Source organism: Prionailurus viverrinus, chromosome D1, assembly GCF_022837055.1.
Source record: "Prionailurus viverrinus isolate Anna chromosome D1, UM_Priviv_1.0, whole genome shotgun sequence".
Classification (NCBI taxonomy): Eukaryota; Metazoa; Chordata; class Mammalia; order Carnivora; family Felidae; genus Prionailurus; species Prionailurus viverrinus.
The window spans coordinates 20,218,803-20,230,000 of NC_062570.1; the positions used below are offsets into that span (position 1 = coordinate 20,218,803).

An 11,198-nucleotide genomic window follows, 5' to 3' on the forward strand; every position below is an offset into this window, starting at 1 on the left:
TTTGTAGCACTTGACAATTTTACCCAAGCATGAACAGATAAATATCAAGGGCAAGAAGCAACTAGAATGGTTTTGCCAGGTGATCGTTTTTCTTAAAGGGGATTTCAGATTTTGACGAGCCTTTAACGAACACCATTTTCTCTCCATAGTTTTTTTTAAACGATTTTTAGCCCAACAACTTCTTCCGAAAAAAGGAACCTTCTCTCTCCTTTTAGAGTTAGATATGCCCAAAGAGTTTCGACTGTAAGTTTTGAACATTCTAATCAGGGAAATTCGGTTTGCAGAACTCGATCCTTGAAGCGTAGAAATGTTGCCTACGTGTCACAAGATTCTGGCTCTCTGAAGCACCAAGACGTTAGAAATATTGCTTTCACCTCCAAGTCACAGAATTACGATTTACCGTACCTTCAAAAAGATGGGCTCCTTCTCACATATGATTAACCCACAGGTAGAGAGCCACACAGCTCACAACACCAGAACCAGTTATTTGTATGGTTCTCTTGTTCCCTTCCCGACCCAAGATTGCTGTTCCAGATCCAAGAACCATATCCGCATTCAAGGCAAGAAAACAGAAAAAGAGAGGGGCCCGGATGAAGAGCCAGCCCGGATAAAAGCTTTCTAAGATACAAGCTTTCCCCCGGCCAACTTTCATTTATACCGCACGGGCCAGAGCTCAGTGCTTCGGATCTGCAGAACAGAGTACCTGGCTCGAAGATTCTATAGTGGGGAAAGGCAATGGAGAAACTACCTAACTGGGGCCAGCTGTGGGTAGTCGGCCAATAGCCCAGTGGGAGGAAAACACATGCTTGTAACAGTTGATACAAAGGATACCGAAGTTCCCATCAAGGAATGATACGCAGTAACTGTATCCAACATAAGAATTTTTTTTTTTTTTAAGTCTCTGGACGCTCTCTGCCAAATTCTGTCTGAAGAACTTACTAGATGTACTGCTTATCTTAGGCCTTAACGTAGTTTACGAGAGCTTTCAAGATTTAGAGAAACACTGAGCTTTGTACCACGTGCAGGTGAAACAGGGCAGTGCTGTCGCCTCTTGAGGATGGCTATTCTTTCTCCAGCTGAAGCGTTGACATAGATCTGTCTGAACGGAACTACTGTCGTCCAAACTAGCTCTTTGGGATGGTCCTTTCCTACCCTGCTCAAGGAAGGAAACCAAATGAACTCACAAACTCAAAAAAAAAAAAAAAAAAAAAAAAAAAAGAGGGAGGGGTGCGGGGGGACTTGGTATCTCCACAAGGGCATCTGCCCCAAGCAGCAAGTCCGTTTTAACACTGAAAGCAGAAGTCAGGGGAATATCATCCTCTAGTCTACAGTCTGGAGAGCATTAGTGTTTTTCCGGCCTGTTATTTTGCTCAAATGTCGTAATTTAAAATTAAATCGCCACATGTTACTGTCCCTTTAAATATGCAAAACCACCATGAAGGTCATATAAAATTACACCCTTCAAAATATCCAAAAATCACACTGAATGAAAGGAGTTTCTCAGTAGATCTTGCCTAGACTCTAACCCTTAGAAATGTACTATCTTGGGACGTCTGGGTGGCTCAGTCGGTTAAGCATCCGACTTCAGCTCACGTCATGATCTCCAGGCTTGTGAGTTCGAGCCCCGCGTCGGATTCTGTGCTGCCAGCGGGAGCCTGCTTCAGACAGCGGGAGCCTGTCTCCGTCTCTCTCTGCCCCTCCCCCACTGGTTCGTTTTCTCTGTCTCGCTCGCTCAAATATAAACAAACATTAAAAGATAAAAAAATGTACTGTCTTTTGAATGTTATGACATCATCAGGGCACTCCTCTTTTTGAAGCAATGCTTACCTGATTTAGATGGCCTCTTCCCAGGAAATCATTTGGTTTGGTCATTGTAGGAGATCAGACATAACAGTAGTAGCAGATGTTGTTCAAAAGGTTAACAACAAAACACCAGTTCGTTCACTCGAAAATGTTTATTTGTAATTCTCAGAATTCCAGCTTTGTTGTTGTTGCAGAAGTCGGAGAAGTCACAGCCCGCTACAAATTACCCAAGAAGCTACAAATTATCAAGAGCTACCCTTAACGTGGAAGAACTATCAGGAACTGCCGCCACACTCTCCCAGCTGTCCACACGGACCTCCGTTCTTCCCTCTCCTGTGTGGCTAGGACAGCTGGGCGGGGGTGGGGGGGACACACAGTTCCTTAATAGAAACTGTCTCTTTGTATCTGTAGAGTGCCAAGCTGAAAGGTTATCAGAAAAGAGACGTGAAGCTTGGAGGCCTTGGACCTGACCTTGAGTCCATCAGAGACAAAGTGAGTGTGACGTACGTACAGCATTCTGTGGGCTTGGGTTTGCCTACCTGCCTTTTAGCAGAACCGCACAGACCCGTGCCCCGGAACCAAGTCCTCATCCAAATGTCTCCCTCTGAGTAGACTCTTCTGAAATAGCATTGGTAATAGAGACCCGGATACGCCTTTTACCATAAAAATTACCCAGCCAATGCTGTTTTATGTATCCACCTTTTAGTTAGGTTTGAGGGCCCGCACAGAAGAGGGCCATGTGCACATGAAAAGAGATGTGTGTGTTAGACGGTCGTTGGTCTTTCCCAATAGAGTGATCTTGGTAATTTCAAAGAGTGGCTACAGAGAAGACGCTTAGGATAAGAGTTCCCCAACCCATGAAAAGTGCATCCACTTTAGTTCCTTTCCTCTAGTGAAAGGAGATCTTCATTTAATGTGTTTTAACTGCGGTTGCACTCAGGGCATGAAAAGAGAGTATAGTTCAAAGTTGGAAGCCAAAATGAAAATAAATTGGGTAAATGCAACAAAGAAAGAGCTGAATGTGATTTAGCCCCTGTTAAGGGAACCCTGGGTGTGCTACTGCGGTGATGTCCCGCCCCCTCCGAGAGAGACTGTTTCTAGGAGAAACATTAACTTAACCATCTCACCGCCGTTGCCTTACACATGGTAACCCCGTTTTCCCCGGTGCCTCTGAGACGCTACCATACGCCCAGCCGGCTAAAACAATTGCTGTTTTTAAAAGGAGAGAACGGGGAGATCTAGCAGGGCCTGGGCACGGTCGTAACTTTGTTTCCCCGAACAGATGCAGAAATTAATCCAAAAAAAGGAATACGCCAGACAAGTTCAGGAGTATAACACGAAGACGCTATCCCTCCTGCCGAAACCACAAACAGCAAAAACCAAAAGTAAATCGGCCATCCCTCGGCAGAAGGTAAGAAATTCTCAGCAAGGCCGTTAGCTTTGCAATTAGAGTGAAAAGGAAACCTTTGTTACCTCTTAAGTTCCCCCACCTTTTTGGGTTTTTTGTTTTGTTTTTTTTTGGAACACAGGGATGTCTTAGCTACTGCTGTTCCTGCAGCTGTCCCTCCTTCACAGATACTGATATTGATTGATACAGACAGTGATACAAATAACACGTACACACATATGATGCTGTAAGATGAGCCTGAAGTTCGTCATGGTCTTTAGCCCTCCATGGTTTCTTCCGAGTACAGTATTTCAAATTTGTCACCCACCCACAAACTGAATAGTAAGGCCGGCAGACATGAAGAGATACTCGACATCACTCCTCATCATGGAAATGCAAATCAAAACCCCGATGAGATCACCTTACACCTGTCAGAATGGTTAGAATCAAACAGACAAGAAATAACAAGCGTTGGTGAGCCTTTGGAGAAAAAGGAACCCTCATGCACTGCTGGTGGGAACGTCAGGTCACACGGTCACTGTGGAAACCAGGATGGAGGCCCCTCAGAAAGCTAGAAACAGAAACACCATATGATCCAATAGTTCCACTACTCGTTGTTGACCCAAAGAAAACAAAAGCACGGATTCGAAAAGATACATGCACACGTATGTTTATTGCAATCTTTGCCGTAGCCGAGATACGGGAGCAACCCCAGTGTCCCTCTATAGAAGAATGGAGAAAGAAGATGGGGCGTATTAAAGAAGGATAAAATGGGGCCACTTATGCCAATGTGGACAGGCCTAGAGGGTATTATGCTAAGTGAGATAAGTCAGACTGAGAAAGAAACACAATTTCACTCCTATGTGGAGCCTAAAAACCAAATGAACAAGCAACAAGCAGAATCCAACCCATAAATACAGAGAACAAAGTGATGGTCGCCAGAAGGGAGGTGGTGAGGGCGAGGGGCAAAACAGTGAAGGGGAATGGCAGGCACAAGCCTCCGGTTATGGAAGGAAATCATGGAGACGAAAGGCACGGCCCTGGGATTATAGTCAACGATACTGTCATGGCCTGCGTGGTGACAGATGGTAACTACACTTGTGGGGAGCACAGCCTAACCTACGGATTCGTCAAATCACTATGCTGCACACCAGAAACGAATGCAATATTCTGTCAACTCGGCTCAAAACTTTAAAACCGTTTTCACTGGATAGTAGGGCGATTTCTTAGGAGAAACCAGCAATCCTGATAGAATCCTATCAATTTCCTTCGCTAGCATTAAATTTTAAGAAGTTAGAGTCGTCGTGTCATTTAGGAGTACGTATGTCAAAGAAAAGTCCTTCACTGTTTCTTTCAATTTCATTCCCCTACATTGTTCCCAAGGGACCGTAATATATAGGTTTCTCTAGCCACAAAAAAAAATATTTCATAAAATACAGAATGTTCTCCGTCTCAGAGGTCATCCAGCTAGAAGTCAGGATGTGAATGAAGTACATTCGGGGAAACACCGAGCCTTGCAGGGCAAAGTCTCCGTCTCCGTCCCAGTAAGAACATGGGACCCTTTGCATGAGGGACAAGTGACCCTTTGGTGCTTTTAGGAATTTGTACTTCATGTTCTCTCTCACAGACCATCATATTTTCTCTTTATTGCCTTTCTTCCTCGGACCTTGAAGACCTCAGCCCACTCGACTGAGTTTCCATGGTGCCATTTTTTTCTTTTCTCTCCAATCCGTTATTTTTTCATGAAGAGAGTCAAGGCAACAAGTCTGTAATTAGAAATTCCTACAGAAATCACCTACACACACGGAGGAGTCTGGAGGTCCCCCCCCCCATGACCTAAATATACTATTCCCATTTCAGCTATCAAGAAATGCTCATTAAAATATAAAATTGATATAAAGGCAGGTTTAGAAATCTATTTCGTGATCTCATGTTTATTGTAGTGCCTTTTGGAACGGACGTCACTGAAGGGAAAAAAAAAAAAAAGTCAGCTTTTTCCAGTCTCCAGGTTTCTATAGATAATATGCTAAAGAACAGAATAATTCCCAACCTCTGATAAATAGTTGCTAGAGTTCAAAGAGCCTAGGAATGAGGAAGAGTTAGATGTAATAATGGAGGCTCATCGACGACAGTGAGATCTTCGGTCTCAAGCTGTAACAAGTCCACTTCGATCGGTAAGGTCCGTCTCTCCTCAATAGAAGTTTGGTTTTAAGAAGACGGCCAGAAGCTAAGTAGAGCCCACACGTGAGAAATCTACTTTCAAACACTCGAATAAAACTCCGTTTTACAACGAAAACACCCACAGGCACAAATCTGTGTGTCATCTCTCGGCTCTTTGCCACAGCACACGGTTACGCGGCTAATTTATTTGGTGGACACTGTGTGTTGTTTCACATGATTTGCATACCCCATTCTCTCTCCATTCCCACCCACATCTCAGTAGGCTATTGTGGCCGGAGGCTCCATTCATATGGCTAATAAGCATTTCCTAAGACTCCACATCATTTAAAGGAACCCGGGGCTCACTTCCCATCTCAAATACCATTTTATCTTTATGCTTTTAGGCTTTGGAATATGCTAAGACCATCCCCAAACCCAAACCTTCCAATCTGACTGATCGAGCATCGAAGGAGAAGAAAAATCCAACCGATGCTCGAAAGGAAGACGCTCTGCCTGAAATCTCCCTGCTGGAAATACTGCAGAGCAGACACGAAAGGGAAAAACAGGCTGTGGCCGCTTTCAAAGCCCTTCACATTGTGTAGACAACACATGTATCAGAGACCAAAAATGCCCGGGGACTGGACACGGAGGAAGAGGGCCAACCAACCTCCCCGCATGGGGAGGGAGGACCCCATGTCCTCCAGCCGCGGTCCATGTTCGCTTCGTGCAGAATTTAAAATATGGAGCCGTACCACATCACGGTGCCACATTTTAGATTCTACAAAGAATGTTTTCTTCATTATTTATTTTCAAATCAGAACTCTGAACTCATTCCATTTGAATAAGAACTAGGGAATAAAGGCTTTTAGTTGTAGATTGGATTTTTTGCTTTCTTAATCTCTACCCATCCTTGCATAAATGAAAACCTTGAAGTTGCCCAGTAATAAATGTATCTACTATGCTGCTCTCTTACCCTCCAGATAAGAAAAAGGTATGAATGCTTCAGTTTCAACTAAAATGAACTTAAACTGGACTAACTAACTGCCAGTACATCAGAAGTCTTTCCGGGGCGCCTGGGTGGCTCAGTTGGTTAAACGTCCAACTTCGGCTCAGTTCAGCTCTCGCGGTTCGTGGGCTCAAGCCCCGCGTCGGGCTCTGTGCCGACAGCTGGGAGCCTGGATGGAGCCTGCTTCCGATTCTGTGTCTCCCTCTCTCTCTGCCCCTCCCCTGCTCATGCTCTGTCTCTGTCTCAAAAATACAAAACATTAAAAAAAAAAAAAAAAACTATTTCCAAAATAGTTCTAAACTAAGTTAAACAAAATCTCTAAATTTAGTAAAGGTTTGTATACAAAATTGAAAAAAACGGAGGCACATCTAGGTTTGCCTACTTAAGTAGAACATATCCCAGTGTCATTCTAACAGAGCATCTAGACATTAGAGGGGCACCTGTGTGGCTCAGTCGGTTGAGTGTCCAACTTTGGCTCAGGCCATGATCTCATGGTTCATGGGTTCGAGCCCCACATCAGGCTCTGGGCGGACAGCTCAGAGCCTGGAGCCTGCTTCAGATTCTGTGCTTCCCTCTTACTCTGCCCCTCCCCCAGCTCATGCTCTCTCTCCCTCTCATTCACTCAAAAATAAATAAACATTAAAAATCTACATTAAAAAGAAAGACATGAATTAGAGAGCCAACAAGTCCAGGGGTGCATGGGTGGCTCAGTCAGTGAAGTGTCTGACTGGATTCCAGCTCAGGTCATGATCTCACAGTTCAAGGGATCGAGCCCATGTGAGGCTCTGCATTATCAGCAAGATTCTCTTGCTCCCTCTTTCTGCCCCTCCCCACCCCCCTCTCTCTCAAAAAAAAAAAAAAAAAAAAAAAAATCCAAGTCCAGAGACACCCATTCAGGCAAATCGGAGAAAGACGTTTTCTCTCAAAGCTACTTACTTACTCATGTATGTAAACATGCCAGGCGTCTTGCCCTCACAAACATCTTGACATAGCACCACATCCGTGCTTTTACACGAAATACTAGGGAAGAGGAAAAAGCATCCCATACTTTACTATTGAGTGTCCATATTAATAAATATTTTTTACTTTTTATCTGAGGAGACTGAATCAACATTGTAAAATTACCAGGTCTTGAAATAATCACTGAAGAATTTAATTTTTGCTTACTTGTGTTAGGTGGGCATTGCATTCTTGGATGGACATATCCAGAAACGGGCAGGGATTTTGAAAATAATCTATGTGAAGCATTAGTTCGGGGAAATTCATAGCCCAAAGTGATCCTAAAATGTATTTGTAAAAGAAGACCCCTCATGGTACATGATGAAGACTTTTCTAGAAGCTTAAGAATGGAATCGTTTTTCCCAAATGGCCTTAAATTTAAGCTTAGTCTGGAAGTTTAAGCAACGCATATAGCAACGTTTCTAAATTTAAAGGGGCGGGGTAAACTTTTAAAATAATACTCCATTTCTATTCGAGTACCTTAAAAGAATGTAGAGCTTGGGATTGGTGTATTTTGTTCACCTACCAATTTTTCAGAGAAGGACATGGAGATCAACGTAGGATAAATGACGGACATCTGTCAGTCCTACTGATAGCAACGGGAGAGGGAGCCTCCAGGTCGAAACTTCAACCTTTCAACACCAAGGACAGCACTGAGTATTTGTTTGTAGCAAGTGGTAGTTTTGTTTACGGTGTAGGAAAGGAGGAGGTCAGTGTTATGAACTTCAGTTTGGGACGTGAACTTCCATCGTTAAGTTCCCTTTTTAGAAATGTGCAGGACTACTTACTTGATCACATCGTAATGCCTATCATCTGGCAACTGCATGATTACGTTGTTAAAGTTGAAAGCTACATATAAAGCAACCCAGATGTTGCCTAATAAAAGACACAATTTCACTTTTGCACATTCCCCCTAACCGTTTCTCTGTCAGCCTAAGCACTTTTAAATCCTTCAATCCCTTTCACCCATTGTCAAGAATCACATGGAGCTGAAGCAGGTGGCATGGTGCAGTCGACGTCAAACAGTTCACAGAATCTTTACTGCCAAACCAAGTGTTTCGCCGCCAGGATATAAACCCTCACAGTCCTCCGTACACAAGTATTAAAAGTGGCCAAGTGGCATCGAAAAGGCTACGGCTACAGAACACACTTGCTAGAAGCTGGGGGAGGAGATTAAAGAATGAACCAAAAGAGGCCTTTGGCCCCCACCTCGTAAGATCTAGCTACCATGATACCGACGATAACGATTCTCAGAAATAGTGAATGACAAATACTTCTTTGCCCTGCCTTGAAAATAAAGGCTAATGGCAACAACACTGGTCTTCGTAGACCCAAGTGGATCAGTGATCAATTTTTACAGCATTTCTGCTTCAGATATTTAAGAAGTAAAAACACTCTGCCCATTAGGAAGCAAGGAACTTTAAATTTGATTGATAGAATGATGGAGGGCTTATATTTACCCGGATGTTAGATGTGCCCCTGAAAAGACATAGTGTCTAATCTGCCTAATCTCTATGAACTGGTATAAAGGACCTTTAAATCATGCATTCTCGCATCATAGACTCCTTTTTTATGGCACTTTTCCATCTTCAATTTCCAACGAGAACATCCTGTTAAGAGGAAGCTTTGTTCCAAGTAGGTGAATTCAGTAACAGCTGTCTTCATGATACTGTTTTGTATATTAAGGAGTCTCTTAGGAGTTATCCAGAAATCAGCCCCAGAGAAGACAATATTGAGGAACAAAATAAAAGGTAAGTCTAGCAAAGGCACCAATGCTTAATGGTTCCAATTGGGGCCCTATTATTGGTTAATGAATCATTGTCGAAACATCACAGCGAGCATGAGCGTGCAATCTATAGTGAGAAAATGACTCTTCATCCCAATGGTTATTAGCTGGGAGTTGTTTGAAAACACATCCAGTAATTATAACAACACCGGAGCTAATTGAGAACTTTGAGTTGATAGCAAATGGTCTACAACAGCCGACTAGATAAACACGGGGCCGGGGGTAGAGGGTGGTGTGGATTCTTTTTTAATTACTAATTGAAAAATAGAACAGGATGAATAGAATTCGGGTCATAGTCTTAAGATATCAAGTTTAGCTAATTCTTTCCAAAATCTGCTTTAAAACATAGATGACCCATCATATTCAAAGTAGCATTTGGAAATAGAAGATTCTTCAGGAAAAAAAAAAAGTTGCTCTCCTACAAGTTGCTCTCCTAAATCTGTTTAAGATTAACTTTATTAGAGCAAGAATAAATTGTGAACTTTATCCAGAGCGTCTCACTCCCCCTTCATCCCGGATGATAAGGAGTCGTCTGTATTGTCAGACAAAATTTGTATACCGTAAAGGCAATATAAAGGAGGAAGATATCTAATAAAAATTTTATTCAGGTATTCCACTCTTAATTTTTTTTTTTTAAGTGTATTTACTTACTTGGAAAGCAAGCGAGCGAAAATAAGCAGGGGCGGGACAGAGGGCAGGAGAGACAGACTTGCAGGCAGGCTCTGCATCATCAGCACACAGCCCGGTATAGGGCTCGAACTCATGAACTGCAAGATCATGACCTGAGCAGAGATCAAGAATGGGAAGCTTGACTGTGCCACCCAGGCACCCCTAAGTATTCCACTCTTTAAAATGCACTAAGGTAAGTTTCCGGAGTAGCTGAAATCTAATATTCAAAAGTGTCCCCCTGGGCTGCCTGGCTGGCTCAGCCAGTAGAGTATACGATTCTTTTTTTTTTTTTTTTTTAATTTTTTTTTTCAACATTTATTTTTGGGACAGAGAGAGACAGAGCATGAACGGGGGAGGGGCAGAGAGAGAGGGAGACACAGAATCGGAAACAGGCTCCAGGCTCCGAGCCATCAGCCCAGAGCCCGACGCGGGGCTCAAACTCCCGGACCGTGAGATCGTGACCTGGCTGAAGTCGGACGCTTAACCGACTGCGCCACCCAGGCGCCCCTAGAGTATACAATTCTTGATCTCAGGGTCGTGAGTTCAAGCCCCATGTTGGGCCTAGAGCTTACTTAAAAAAAAAAAAAAAAAATCATATATGTAGATATCCAAAATTGTCCCTTGACCCCACCACCTCTCCAGACTAAAATATTTGCTCCTACTCCCCCTCTAGCTTTGTTGAGCAAAACCATACATCTTCTCACAAAAGGTACTGAGAAAACATACATCTAGATTTTCTAAGCAAACATCTGGTCAATGGAAAGCAAAAGGTTTTAGAGGGCAGATTTTTCATTCATTTCTTAATTTTTCCCCAGGTCTTAAAAGTTCCATTCTTCAGTGTTTGGTTAGTTTGGGCTCAGTGAAATACCTGGAATCTGGGGGCCCTTCCCAAAGTGTTGTGGAGATACCACCTCGCAAGATGAAGTTGCCAACTAGATTTCGCAGCCCCCGCTACAGGGAAGGCTCTTGGGGGCACATGAAGGGAGGAAAAGGAAACAAGAACTTGGTGGGCAGGGCCGATTTTCTCCACTGCCTCTCCACTGCCTTTTCATTTTCCCTTGCAAACCTGAGCTATGTAAGTAAGTAATTTTCACTAAGCTGAGAAAATGGTCTTCCGCGCTTAAATAGCTCTAATAGGCTGAGAGGGTTACAATGCTACGAACATTTCAGGCAAATATGTTTAGTGAAGGCTTGGAGATCTGGAGTAAGATTTCATAAATATGTCCTTCACTGAGTTGACAGCTCGTCTCTGAGACCCGCCCCAATAGCGCCAGACGGGCTTCTCGGGGTCCCCTTACGGTCGCTAGGGTCCCAAGCTTTAGCAAGAGATCTTGAAACAGTGGGTATCCTTAGGATGCAAAGTCAACAGTGGGGGAAATAACCTTCAG

At 43.4% G+C, this 11,198-nt stretch overlaps 1 protein-coding gene across 3 annotated transcripts in view; it reads left to right on the forward strand.

The window, feature by feature from the left end:
* The window catches only part of JHY (junctional cadherin complex regulator), a 61,125-nt gene extending 54,903 nt beyond the window's left edge, over positions 1-6,222 (forward strand). For all 3 annotated transcript variants that reach the window (XM_047824231.1, XM_047824232.1, XM_047824233.1), the window contains 3 exons: positions 2,215-2,295; positions 3,086-3,214; positions 5,755-6,222. In XM_047824231.1, coding sequence (XP_047680187.1) covers positions 2,215-2,295; positions 3,086-3,214; positions 5,755-5,952 — 408 coding nt within the window. In that variant the 3' untranslated portion in view covers positions 5,953-6,222. The remainder of the gene's footprint in view (positions 1-2,214; positions 2,296-3,085; positions 3,215-5,754) is intronic.
* Positions 6,223-11,198: the final 4,976 nt, after the last annotated feature.